Genomic DNA, 14,179 nt, shown 5'->3' with positions numbered 1-14,179 from the left:
GGGCAGGCGCTATGAGGTCACCTAGGATAGGCGTTCTTTTATGCGAGCACATGTTATTTTGTAGGCAACATGCTCCTTGATGTAGAAGTAACGAGGCCAGTTGGTGTCGATCTATTAATTCGCGACAGTGCCTGGACGAAGGAACAACACAGAAACAGGTCGAGAATTGATGCTTCTTGAGTATGAAGGGAAATAGAAAGCAGACACGTGGCCATGTGCAAGAACGATTATCCTAGCTGACGTTTTAGAGCGTGCCTCAACTCTTCGATGTGCACACCCACACCCACTTGTGACCTCTGAACTGCTTCAGAGAGCCCAAGTTCCCCCGTAAGTAGCAATGTGTCATGTCTATGGCAGACAAATTTTCACTGAGAAATGAGGCATCGCCGCTGCTCCCTGTGCCATTGCTACATCATACAGACAGGATTACATCATACCAAGAGATCGGGCTGGGCCTCCAATGTCGCGGTGCGCTGCTCATTGCCGTTTTTTCAGGGCGTTGTTGTGAATTTAATTTTGCAAAATACCATACGGCAAAACCTTTGTACATGGCGGCTCGTGATAGATGGATTGATGAATGGAGTGGGCTTTCGGGCAAAGCAAAATGCTCCTCGTTTGCTCCTTTATGCGTACTATGTCTTTAGTTGTGAACAAACATGATGTCCAGTTCCAAAGTAATAATACTTGTCACCTCGTTTGTGCAGCTCTTGATGGTGTACTTTTCATTATCGCATTTATCCTCTGCACACACCTGCACATGAATGCTAAAACGTTATTTTTTTTTCCTATTTCAGAGAGAAACGCGACCGTCGTATCGGAAGCGGAGTGATCCCAATATTCCAAGATCCAAGAGGTAAGTTTGGTGGTACTTCCCGTTTCACTAGTGACTGCGTGCTGTGTGATACCCTCGTGCAGCAGATAGTGCAGTTTGATTTAGATCTGTTTGTGATTGTCGCTTAATACGGCAGCTTTGTAAGTATACACACTTTCAATCACGTTTTCTGGCATGTTAGCATGACAGCTGATACAATCATGGCAAGACCCTAACAATGCAAGAAAAATAGGGTCGCACGTGCTAGATTTCATGGGGCTGCTGTTGTGTTTTCTTCTGGTGTTGCTCACTTAACATGTCCCGCTTAAAGGGACGGTCTCGTACCCCCTTCACAGTCACTTCGGATGGAATCCGGGAATACCCGAGAACCACAATTGCCCTGTGCCATTCAGGCGTGGGTGAACACTAACACATTCTCACTCTGCCCTCAGGGACCCCTAGAAACTAGTGCGCTTCCAATAGCTTTGGCACCTCTTCCTGCAGGTGCAGCGAGCACATGCTCAAAGAATTGTTAAGGTTATTGTTGGGGGACACTTGAGAGAGCACACTAGGCTACAGAGATCCCTTGGGGTGGAGCAAGAATGCACTTGAAAATACTTCACACTCTTTACCGCCTCTTACCATCTTGTGTTCTTGGTTACACTTTTTTCTTTCTCCACCCGCAAATCTGCTGTGTCACACGATATCGCTTGATTTTACCCTGCTTTACAGTTTTGGACATTGTCCCGATTTTTACCTCAGATTTGGGGGGAAAAAACCATAAAAGCCTAAAACACAAGGGTTCATATCCATTTGCGGTAGGGCAACAACTTCACCATACTGTGGAGCACTTGTGTTTCTGGAAGGGAATATGTATTTGATGTATAGGGCGGGGGTGTGTTGTGAGAAATTCCCTTGAAATTTGTCACAACTACATTTGTGTGTGAATTTATTGTAGCGATGTGGACGTGGAAGACAAGCCAAATAACCTGAACCATTCTGGGAGTTCTTCAAATTCCAGCCTTTCCACAAGGTAAGCCTCACCAGTGTAACCGTGTTGGAAAATGTGGTTAGCACTGCAATTTGTACAATCATTGAGCAATACCCAAGAGAGCAACAGTACACACAAAGCACAGTTCACACACACAAAAAAGTGATTATGAGGAAATAACATATGACAAATAACTTTTCAGCATTTTAAAGTGTCCTTGTTGTGAGTCTAGTGCCAATGCAGTGCCACTTAGCGAATGCAACATTGCATTGGCTGTGTTCTGCTGTGAGGAATGTTTTAAAATGGAGTAAAAATTGTGATTTAAGCAAAGATACTGTTTGAATTAAGCAGCTTTTCAATACACTGCAAGCATAGCAAACTAAACAAAAATTTAAAATTTGTTTGGATCAACGGAAAGTTTGAATTATCAGAGTTTGAATGAACGAGAGTCCACTGTAAAGTACTCTTGATGTGGGCCCCATATTGCGGAAGCATGTTTGATGCGGTGTAATGCAGTGGCACAGCCACGGGATAAGAGGTTTGGGAGTCTGCTCCATGATGAGCTGGCCTGGGGACCCAGAAATCTTTATTTATTTCTTTTACTATTGAACATGGAGGACCCCTCCCAAAGGGCATTGCATAACAGAGTGGAAGTGACATAATACGATCACTAACAAAATATTAAATTATCAGTTTGTAGAAACAACATGGGAAAAAATCAACTGAAATAAAAAAGAACAAACAGAAGTGACAAAAAGAATGTCATGGAACATTAGGAAAATGTTCTGTTAAGGCTCTTTTAAAGTTAACAGATTCAGGATATAACACGAACTGCAATAACAGGAGAGGTTATCACTGTTCTTTATGAAGTCCTTCTAAGAAATTTCAGAACTATCTTGTGCGGTTCTCTGGGAGTGGAGATGTTGCGATGAATTTGCAGCTGAATGGTTTGAGAAAGCAGTCCTGTCCTAGCCAGGCAGTGTGGACCAGATACTCTGAAACACTGATATCACAGTGCTGGTAGAATAAAAAAAAAAAATTACGAACCTCTCCAAAGAAGGTCAAGTATACCCTCGTTATGTATCTGAAGTAGCCTAACGTGTTCCGTGATGATTAATCATAATACACACAAGGCAGCAAGGAAGACCTTCTTTCTGCTTCACAGTTTTTATTATTGTAATGCATCCCGGGGGCTGACGTGCATACCCAGCATGTAATTCGAGTACAAAGCCTTCAGGAGTCTCAAAAGTCAATAATCAAGTTCTCCGCACCCTTTTCTTTTATGCATTGCTGGCAGAGACTAAACCCACAATGGTTCCATCCACCTTGCCATAGTATTAGTTTTTTTCTCCCTTTTTTTTCTTTCTTGTTACCATATAAACCGGAATAAAAAGGTTGATACTGTTCATAAGTTGATCCCATTTTCTGGAGAGGAAACTAAGAAAAAAATATTGACTGCCACATGCACGCAATGATTACGGAAGTATGAATATGGAATGACTTATTGTGCAAAGATAGCGCACTGTGTGTCCATCAGTCCAAGTCCGGTTCTTTGTCTGGCTCGGACCTCAACAGCTCGTCACTCACCCATCCTGTGTCGCAGGTCGTATAAAGCATTGCTCATACAGCATTTTTTTAAGCCTATTAAGGGCTGTTACAGGGGGGAGACATGACAGGAATGGCACAATTAACGAACACTATTAACAAATGGCAGTAAGAAAACTAATCCACAAGAAATTGGAGGGGGGCTTCTATACAGTCGCATCGGAAAGTGCCTCAGTAAACTTTTGTACATCGTCAATATCGGTGAGTGATTGGGGCAGTCCGTTCCAGAGGTCAATAGTGCTTGGAAAAAACGAATATTTAAAGATGTGTAAACGTGCATTATATGGCTTAATGCGTTTGTCATGACCAGTTCTATGGCTGCAGGGTTCTGTTTTTGTAATGTATTTGTTAGCATCAATTTTTAAGTTCTGGTGGTAAAGAAGGAATAAGAGCTTCAGTTTAGCTATCTGCCATCGTTTTGCCAACGGTTCTAGCTGTAGTTCACTTAACATTGCTGTTACGGATGCAGTCCGTCTGTAGTTAGACGTCATAAATCGTGCTGCTGTCCGTTGTATTTGCTCGATTTTGTTTGTTAGGTTTGCCATATACGGGTCCCAAATAACACTGCCCTACTCTAGTAATGGCTGGATGATTATAAGACAAGGACAGTTTTTCACGCCCATTTTTTTTTTTTTAAGACCCTCTATACCTATAGTCCAGTTTATATGGTAGCTTCTTACATTCCTGTTGATAAGTTGAAAATAAAAAAATATGGAGATTAAATTCCCATGTAAATAGGCCATGCATAGGATGCGATTTCACTGATTTGTTGCATTAATTCCTCAAAGGAGCTTGGAAAGCCCGAGCAACTCATGCGAAATGGTGCATCGAACTCCGTCGACGGCTCCTGCGGATGCAGGTGGACATCCACCAAGCGGAACACCCACCTCACTGGGGTTGCACTCTGGAGGAACATCAGTTGGGCAGCTGGATGACTCAGATCTGGAGTGTGACACTGAACCTCCCAATTGGCAGAACAATGTTGACCGGGAGAGCCTCAGGCTCATGAAGCCTAAGGAAAGGAAGAGGCAGGATGTCATCAATGGTTGGTATTTCGAGTAGTAGTAGAAAGAGCTCTTACCTAGCTGTAGTTATTAAAAACCTTACAAGAGTGTTGATACCAAAGAAAAACTCTTATTAATCAGTGAAAGTTTACGGATTAAATCTCGTGCCTTCAGAATCCCACCAAAGTTATGTTACTGAAATCTTCCTGTCTCAGTTTACATTCCTGCAAAATATTTGGGCTCTACGTGACGCGAAAGCTAGATATTTTTATTTTTGAGAACAGCGACATCATGTTCTGCTCTGACAGAGCGCCCAGCTCTCATCTGGCAACATTGTTGCCCTTCGGGTCTTCCGGGGGGCTCACTTTTTGCACTCTGGTAGCGGAGCCCCACATGGCATACCGTCCAACCGCTCCGACCTTGGAGAAAACACAAAGGAGGGAGAAGACATCTCTCCCATTTTCCCCTCTTTCGATCAGCCTCACGTGACTTCTCCACCACGTGACCCTCCCCGGACGCCGGTGTCGCTGCTAGGAGACGAATGCCCTCTCCAGAACATGACATCATTGCAGTTTGTGGGTTTATGATTGCGTCAACGAAACTTGTGGAGGCTCAGCAGATCTCCAAAAATTGATAGAAATGTTCATAAGCAGGATTGAAATTTTGCGTATAGAATCCTTGAGATGCCTTCTTTTCATGGACTAGATAAGATAAATGCTGTTTTCAGTGTTTGGAGTGGCACTTTAACTCAAAGGGTCAGACTTCCTTTTCAAAACCCATTCCTCTCAATTATCCTCCCACCAATCATTTTCGGATTACTTCAGGTTAAACCCGATTTCTCCCTGTTCCAATTACATGTACATGATTTTGTAGCAACTGTACACATGTAAATCTCTCTGACGTAAATATTATTTGAATGGAACAGTGAACTATGCGAAACACATTTGATGCTACAACAACAACAACAACAACTTTATTTTCGGCCTTGGAGAGTGGGGAGTTTCATCGCAACAGGCGATACTCTACCCCAGTGCTTGGTGGAATGGGGGGAATAAAATAACGAGCCCCTTTACAACATGGCTTTGATGCAACATGGCATCCCTTTGATGCTACAACATGTTGTGCTTGTGACTATAATTCAGGAAAAAAGCATATGTGACCAGCATGTGCACCTGTAACTGCAGGCAGATCGCTGGACAACAAGAACAGAAAAAGGCTGATAGCATCCAAATGTATCAGTATCATCTGATTAGACCCAAGTTACATGATTGAAAAATGGCACCTAATTCTGCCCCCCCCCCCCCCCTAATTCAGGAGAGCCATTTAACCTGTTAACCTTAAGTTTAATTCACATATGTATTATGAAAGCATGTGTATAGAAAACTACATGTATTTGACGATTTGGAGTGCCCTACTACACATCAAGTTAAAGAGGCTCTAAAGTGAACGTAAACCCATAGAAACTGTATGCTTTTCTGAAAGCTTGTGACGTGGATGCTTCACATACGTAATAGCTCTGCTGTACATTGAGCATTGTTTTAGCGATCTAGTTTCAAAGATGGCTGCGCCAAGACAAATTTGAGGGCTTCAAGACGCGACAACTATTATGCGACTCGTGTGCCATCTATTGAAAACGCAAGCAACTGGGCTAGCCATCTGGTGGGTCATGGCCAGCTGGGTCATTCCAGGCCAAATCACCCAAAGGTCGTGCTCGACCCTCCTCAGTTTTGCTTCCAAAAATTATCATGGACTCCTTATTGCAAGTAGAGATATTTTCCCGAGTTTTACTGGACGATGTTGAACCGTTGCCAATTTAAGCGGGGTCAAAGTTCGTCAGAATCGCGAAAACCATGCTACAAAAAAAGTTACCTACTGAGCAGGGTTTTGCGTCTAGGTGGACTTTAGTGACATAGAATGAAAGAGCGTGGCCCTAACATTCTGCCAATATCAAGTTCTTCCCTCGTGTTTGATTTGCGGCCAGCAAAACAGGGCTGCTTTTTGGCGCTATTTCTTACAACTTTGCGCCCTGCTAAGGGCACTTTTCGCACAAGCTGGGAGGGACAAATAAATTCAGCGTGTTCTGGACCTTCCATACTTCAAAATCACATGTTTTGAAGGCTGACCACACAATACTTTTTGCCCCATTTAATCCCAAATGCCGTACTTTTGGTAAAGTTGGCCGTTTTCAACGCCATTTTTGAAAATGAAGCGGTTGGTCGAGAGCAATCCAAATAGATGGAGATGACAGATCAATATCTATACTAAAGCATATAAAAAAACTGAAAAGGTACTTTTTGATAAGGGCGAGAAAATATTTTTTATGTCCCACATGGTTACGCGAGGGCCGCATGAAACGGCTCCCTGTGAGGCGCGCGAACAGAACCTAGACAGAGCCAGATGCCTAGGCTTCACAAGCCATGTCCTGCGGCGTATATGAGCATGTCCACTTTTTTGACAGCCCTTTTGTTAGTAAACTGTGTAGTTTTTATTGTTATCAGTGCATTGGTAAGTATTGTTAGTAGGTGTTTCTCAAGTCTTTCATTCGCAGCGTTTTAAAGTTGTAGTCATGAGAAATGACAGCGATGCTTTCACACTCACAAGGAACATGAGAACATGAGGTAGAGCCCTGGACCGGTAATCCAGACTATGTGGGTTCGAGTCCTACAGCTGGCTAACCTTTTCAGTGACTTTCATCTTTCATCATTATGAGGAAACCATACTATCCCTTCAAATGCGCGTTTCTTATGATTAATAACAATGCAGGTCACGTCGATGAGCGGATGGCATTTGCTGCATCATAGCGTCCAAAAACTCGCTCGTGTATCCACACAACCTTTAACACATGGCCTTGAAATCGGCTTAGGAGAGCTCATCCGCGGCTCAGCTGATTAGTTTGATAGTCTTTCTCACATGTGATGCATGCTGGGTAACCAAAAAGGTTGTTATTGATTGCTTCAACTTTCTTGCTGAAGTCGTTGTGTTGAACAATGGCTGAAGTAGGAACGTCAGGAAATGCGCGCGTGCAAAATGGACTGCGGTATGAAAGTGCGTGACACGCACGGAAACTTCGGTCGGAGCAGCGTTCAAGACCTGTCTTTTCGCTGTACAGAGGAAATTGTAGTGGTCACTTCTAATGAGATACCCTACCAATGGTCGCCTTTGCTTTTTAATGTTTGAAAAGAAAATATGAAACAATAATAAAACCGTTGTGCATTCATTTATGTGGGTATCTTTTTGCTCTTACTTCAAACTGTTACAATCGCAAAAATAAAATATGTAGACTGTCTGAATTGCAAATAAACTGTTCTTATCATTCCAGCCTGCTTGGGTGATCATCAGCAGCCAGCTGTCCGGTGTGGATAGATTAGCAAGCACTACATGAACGTCTCGGGCTAGTACGCGGTAGTAGCATAGATGTGACTTAGCTGTATATGATGTCTGTTCTGGTCCTACATAACGGATAGGAAAACTTCCACCACACGGAAAAACTTTATTCGCCGAACCAAGCCATGCTTTAGTATAGATATTGATCTGTCATCTCGATCTATTTGGATTGTTCTCGGCTGACAGCTTCATTTTCAAAACTGGCGTTGAAAACTGCCAACTTTACCAAAAGTACGGCATTTTGGGATTAAATGGGGCAAAAAGTATTGTGTGGTCGGCCTTCAAAACATGTGATTTTGAAGTATGGAAGGTCCAGAACACTCTGAATTTATTTGTCCCTTCCAGCTTGTGCGAAAAGTGCCCTTAGCGGGGCGCAAAGTTGTAAGAAATAGCGCCAGAAAGCAGCCCTTTTTCACTGGCCGAAAATCAAACACTAGGGAAAAACTTGATATTGGCAAAATGCTAGGGCCACGCTCTTTCATTCTATGTCACTAAAGTCCACGTAGACTCAAAACCCTGCTCAGTAGGTAACTTTTTTTCGTAGCATGATTTTCGCGATTCGGACGAACTTTGACCACGCCTAAATCGACAACGGTTCAACATTGTCCAGTAAAACTCGGGAAAATATCTTTACTTGCAATAAGGAGTCCATGATAATTTTTGGAAGCAAAACTGAGGCGGGTCAAGCACGACCTTTGGGTGATTTGGCCTGGAATGATCCAGCTGCAATGTGCGTTTCGTCATAGAAAGTGCACTGTTGGTGCACTGGAACACTAGGACGTAAAGCAGACATCTGTATAAATCGCATGGATGCGGGGTTTTGCGTACAGCAGCATTCCCAAGCGTTATATTTCACTTTACAGTCCCTATAATATAGGATTTCACTGTTGGCACTCTTCTAGTTGGAGAAAAGCTGCGATAAAACAAAATTGTGCTTTATGTTTTCTTCCTTGTACTTTATCTGGAGGACATATGCTGACACTTCAATTTCGATCTGCACCCGTACTTACGTATCAGTGTTGTAATGATGTGTTTGTATGAACAGAGCTGTTCCATACGGAACGAACCCACGTACGCAACCTCAAGATCCTGGAGCGGCTGTTCTTCCGGCCTCTTCAGCAGGAGCAGCTGCTGAGCCCAGAGTTGCTGAACTTATTATTTCCCAATCTGGATGAGCTGCTAGACATCCACTGCTCTTTCAACGCACTCATGAAGGCACGACGCAGGGAAGAACCCATCATCGGCGAGATTGGAGAAATGATGCTTAAAATGGTAGGTTGATGTACAGCTTGTAAAAGGAAAGTGTCCGCCAGCCCCATGCAGATTTTTGCTTACGAAATACTGTATGTCAGAGATGTCGTTATCGTTATTATTGTTGAAGTCATTTCTTGATGCCTCAGACTTGAAATTCTATACTTCCAAGTGCTGTAGGCTTAAAAGTGTATTTATGACATGGATGTTCTTTGACACATCTTGTAGATGGATGGCGAGTCTGGCGAGTACCTGAAAGGGGCCATAGCTACATTTTGCAAGAACCAATCTGTCGCCCTAGAAACCCTCAAGAACAAGCAGAAGAAGGACCAAAAGCTGTCACAGTTCCTTGCTGTAAGTACACGGCATGCTGATGGTGTTCCATCAACAAAAAAATGGGATGCACGTGGAATGTACTTAGTCTCTGTGGCTTACCTTTCCCGCAAATTGTGTGGTGCCTTTTGCATGAAACACCCACGAAAATTGTTTGATGTCTATGTAGAATAGACTGTTAGATTTACTTAGGTTTGTGGAAAGCTCAAGTCGAACATCGAGATTTCAGAACAGGACTGATTGGTTCCCACATTTGCAGACCACTTCAAAAATTTTCGTACTGAGCGAAATTGTCAACTTCTGTCACCATTCTGTGACGAGTCTTTCTTCAGTGTGACAGGCTGAGAAAGATTTGCAACGTGAATCTCTAGTGACAGCTTAGTATGTGTAGGGCCCTGCATTTTAGGGTAAAACCTATTTTTACCTCCGATTTCCGTCATCATCATTTGGGGTAGAACCCTAATAAATATGAAAATGGACTTTGAACAGTGCCAATTCAACCACCAATATATATGGGAAATGGAGACCACTAAGCATTGGACACTCAGCGCAGCTGTTCCGCCACTTCTGTCAATCTAAAATCTGAGAAGCTCTCTTTCTTTATTTTCTACACGAAAATCTACTTTTCCACCCTGTTTTATGGATCCTGAAATAAAACCTGATTTTTACCTCCCCCCATTTTCAAAAAACGTTAAATAAAACCCGAAAAATGTGTGACTGAGCTTCTATCCGTGCGCAGGATGCAGAACTGCACCCTGTGTGCAGGCGTCTCCAGCTAAAAGATATTATAGCAACGGGTTTCCAGCGGCTAACCAAGTACCCGCTTCTCCTGGAGAATGTAGCGAAGTACACAGCACCCAACTCATTGGAGCACTCTCAGCTGCTGGAAGCTGTGGACCGCAGCAAGAACATCTTGGCCTATGTCAACCAAGCTGTACGTGATGCAGAGAATGAACACAGGCTGGCAGAGCTGCAGCGACGGATGGACAGGAGTGCATTCGACAAAGTAGAGAACCCCGTTTCATCCTCTTTCAAGGTAATCAATACATTCCTTTTACTAGTATGGAGCTCTCTATTCTGGATTATGTGCCCTATTGCACATTCAAGAGATGCTGTACCAACATATGTACGGTGAACTGTCATATGTAGCAGTGGTCTTCAGTCAAGAATATGTTGAGGACTGCTTGTGAACCGGCAGCAGATGGATGTGAGATCAATGATGACAGCAGGATAAGTGCGTACCGTATTTTCCGGTGTATAGCGTACCCGTTATACAGTAAAAAAAGTGATCTGAAGAGGTCCTGCGCGTATAAGTTCTAGCGTCTTCCAGAGTGTGCTGTGGCTTTCTCCCAAATACCTTAGGGCGAAAGGGCACTGGGCTTTGTAAGAGGTTAAAAGCATCTGAGATCTGGTGGAACTGGACACACCCACACCCACAAAGAAGAATACAAAATGTTGCACAGTTTTGAGAACACACTGGCCGCATTTGTTTTTTAATCAGGCTTTTCATGTCCCTGAACTTCGCATTTGCTCTGGATGAATAAGCAGAAAGATGTTCATGGGTCACTGTCGTCTATTCTGGCAGTGCACCTGACCTGAAATAAAAGGATGGTCTTCTTTTGAGGCATGATGTGTTGTCACCAAAGTCATCGGTAACATGCATATACAGTAAATCTCGGTTATAACAGCCCCACTTATAACGAATCTTCGGTTATAACGAATGCCTCACGAACGACCGTCAAAATTTGCATTGAGTCTATGGAAATTGCCCCCGCCTATTATGAACGAATTGCCGGGGAGCCTTCGGTTACTGCGACCGAAAGAGCTCCCTCGACCACTGGAGAAGGCGAGCGCGCGACGTCAGACGCCCGCGGATTTGTCAGGCGCCGCTTGCACGTGACCTCGCTTTGCAGCCAATGCGCTGTCACCATCAGCGCGCGCTGCACGTGCACCCGTTTGGCCGATGATTAAGGCGTCATGGATGCAGGTGAAGCGGGAAACTTTGCGAAACTGCTTCAGAAAAGCTGGATTTGTTCATCAGGCACTGGCTACAGACGCCGATCGTGAAGTGGACTTTGGTGTGCGTGATACCGACACAGAACTTTGGGACAGAGCAACGGCTGCGAATCTGACTGACGTCTGCCAGTCTTTCGAGGAGTTCGTGACAGCAGATGACGACGCACAGGCCGTCGCGGACTTCAGTGATTCGGACATCATTGCCGACGTGCGCCCGCCGCCAAACGAACTTTCCGATGACGATGATGATGACACAGTGTCTTCCCCTCCTTACATTTTAACTACAGCGGAGGCACTCAAGTACGTTGCTTCGCTCCGCGATTTTGTGTACGCGAAGGCGCTCGCCGCGGCCCACCTGGACCACCTTGGTGACTTAGAAAACGCCGTGATCTCCGCAACTGTCTATAAACAGGTGCCATTAACGATGTATTTTCAATGAACGGCATACATGACTCATGTTTCTTACACTGCTGGCCTTTTGGATCAAATTTTTTGTCCATTCCATTTATAGCGAACTTCGGATATAATGAACGGGTTGCGCGCGACCGTCGAGTTCGTTATAACCGAGATTTACTGTATGATACACCGCCTTAGATTATGTATACTGGTGGCAGTACTGGAGCTTGTAGCAACATAGCAGTGCGCGTTATACATAGAACTTTTTTCAAATTCGGCCCGTTTTTAGGGGTGCGCGTTATACACCGGAAAATACGGTACAACTAATTGCAACTAACTGTGCACAATTTATGAAGGGAACATAAAAGAAATGTTGGAAAGCGTATCACTTCATCCTTGCCACTTTATCAACACATGGTACAGTCACATTGAATACAATTGTGTATCTGTGCCTACATTCAAACAGTACCTTTTTAAGAAGCTGTGAAATAACTGATTAAAAATAATAGTAATAAAACTTGTTTTTAAAGTGAAAAAGTGCTGTCTGCACTCAAAAACTAGCATTTGTACCTGTCATCTGTTCATAAAGCATTTAACTTGATTTAAAGTCACCGTTTACGCAAGTTGCAAGGACCTCATCATACGAAGTCGCTTTGCTCGTATGTTGTTCTTCAGCACCTGGACCTACGCAAGCACCGCCTTGTACATGAGGGCCATTTAACATGGCGTCTGAGCCGGCAAAAGTCTCTGGAAGTGCTAATGGTGCTGTTGGAAGATCTGGTGGTGCTTCTTCAACGTCAGGACGAGCGACTGTTGCTGCGGTTCCACAGCACAACACTGCCCAAAGCACTCGGGGAAGACGCGCGGCTCACCCATAGTCCCATCCTGCGGCTGCAGCATGTCATCACCAGGGATGTGGCCACCGACAAGAAGGCCTTCTTTCTGGTCACAACAGGCGAGCAACAGGCTATCTACGAGTTTGCTGCTGCCTCTGCTGCGGAGAAGAAAATGTGAGTCTTCGGAACACTGTTCAAACAATTTTAAGAGTGTGTGAATCCGAATATTTGAAGTCAAATCGAATATCGAATCGAATGGGAGAAAGAAAGCTGAGTACCAAATCGAATAATGAATATTCGTGCAAATTTTACAATTTTTTTTTTTTTTTTCACTAAAAGTTTGCAATTTGTAGTCCATGGCTTTAGTGTAATTTTTCTGGCATTAACTCGCACAAGAGAGACACAATTCTTCTGTGGGAAGCCCCTAATCTTTAATTTTATGTGATAGTGTTCCCTGCTTTTCAGGTGAGTCTACACTTACTGGGGTAATTATCTTGATATCAAAATTTGATGTCAGAGGCAGTGGCATGTTACACAGCTGAGGCTGTGTAGCTGTTTCTGGACATTCGCAGGTCGCTCGTGAAACAAACCAATTGATGTCCTGCATGAGCTTTGCAACGAACATAGTTTACCATCTATGCTGGAGTGTGTGTCTCCTGTGGGGAAGTTGTCTTGCTAAAACTTTAATGTAAGGGACATCTTTAAGATGCCTTTTTTGTTCGTGCGCTCCAAGCATTATTAAGAGTCTGCAACCTCCCAGACATCAAATCAATATCCCCCACTGGCACCACTAAAGTGCACATGGGAGGGATGCCGCCCCTTCCTCAGGCGAAGCATACATAAATAACAGCGGCTAACATTACCTTAAGCTGAACAAAAATGGTCTGCCTGTGTTGGTCTTGCAGCAATGGCAGTTTCATGAAGAAGGCTTCACCTCATACAATGAAGCATCAGGTGAAGCCCACTTTGGGGTGGTGTCGTTCATATTCGGGGAATAGTCGAATATTCGGAAAACTGAATATCGGATATTCGATTCGCGAATCGTATACTTCGAGTGATCGATATTCGATTCGAATTCGAATATTTGCACACCCCTAAACAATTTTCTTTGGTGGTCAGGTTTTCCATTTTTTTTTTTTTTAATCTGGTGCGCAAAAATTGGCTCTCCATGAGTCGAACCTGATATACCTGAACCAGTTCAAGCTGATAATTTCGGTTCAGCGGAGCTAAACCTTTACTGAACCAGACCAAAAAAATTCCGGTCCCGATCCCTGCTTCTATGTGTAATTCACTCATCTACTAAAACGTTGTGAAACGCCGAGTGGCTTTGCTGAATGTGCAGTGCTTTCCATTTCTATTGCTGGTACTGTTGACTGAATTTGCACCTTTGGCAAGTTTGGGGGGTTTTTGGGTTTTGTCATAAGGTGACAATAATGCAAATTAAGTCTTAGCAAGCATAGTCACACTTTGTGAGCTTAACATTAGCACACTGTTATAACTAGAGCCTGAATTTTTAGAGTTTAACCCAATTCTTCCCCGAATTGAAGGATGC

General features: G+C 43.7%; 1 protein-coding gene across 3 annotated transcripts in view; it reads left to right on the top strand.

Annotated features, from left to right (window-relative positions):
- Nucleotides 1-14,179, top strand: part of LOC135385494 (rho guanine nucleotide exchange factor 11-like) — a 197,182-nt gene that overhangs the window by 164,424 nt on the left and 18,579 nt on the right. For all 3 annotated transcript variants that reach the window (XM_064614838.1, XM_064614836.1, XM_064614837.1), the window contains 7 exons: nt 795-853; nt 1,770-1,844; nt 4,196-4,452; nt 8,841-9,067; nt 9,275-9,400; nt 10,119-10,415; nt 12,467-12,801. In XM_064614838.1, the coding sequence (XP_064470908.1) occupies nt 795-853; nt 1,770-1,844; nt 4,196-4,452; nt 8,841-9,067; nt 9,275-9,400; nt 10,119-10,415; nt 12,467-12,801 (1,376 nt within the window). The remainder of the gene's footprint in view (nt 1-794; nt 854-1,769; nt 1,845-4,195; nt 4,453-8,840; nt 9,068-9,274; nt 9,401-10,118; nt 10,416-12,466; nt 12,802-14,179) is intronic.

The sequence above is a fragment of the Ornithodoros turicata genome, chromosome 2 (assembly GCF_037126465.1).
Source record: "Ornithodoros turicata isolate Travis chromosome 2, ASM3712646v1, whole genome shotgun sequence".
Lineage (NCBI taxonomy): Eukaryota > Metazoa > Arthropoda > Arachnida > Ixodida > Argasidae > Ornithodoros > Ornithodoros turicata.
Note: the sequence above shows the minus strand (reverse complement) of the source record. Positions and strands in the feature narration are given on the sequence as shown.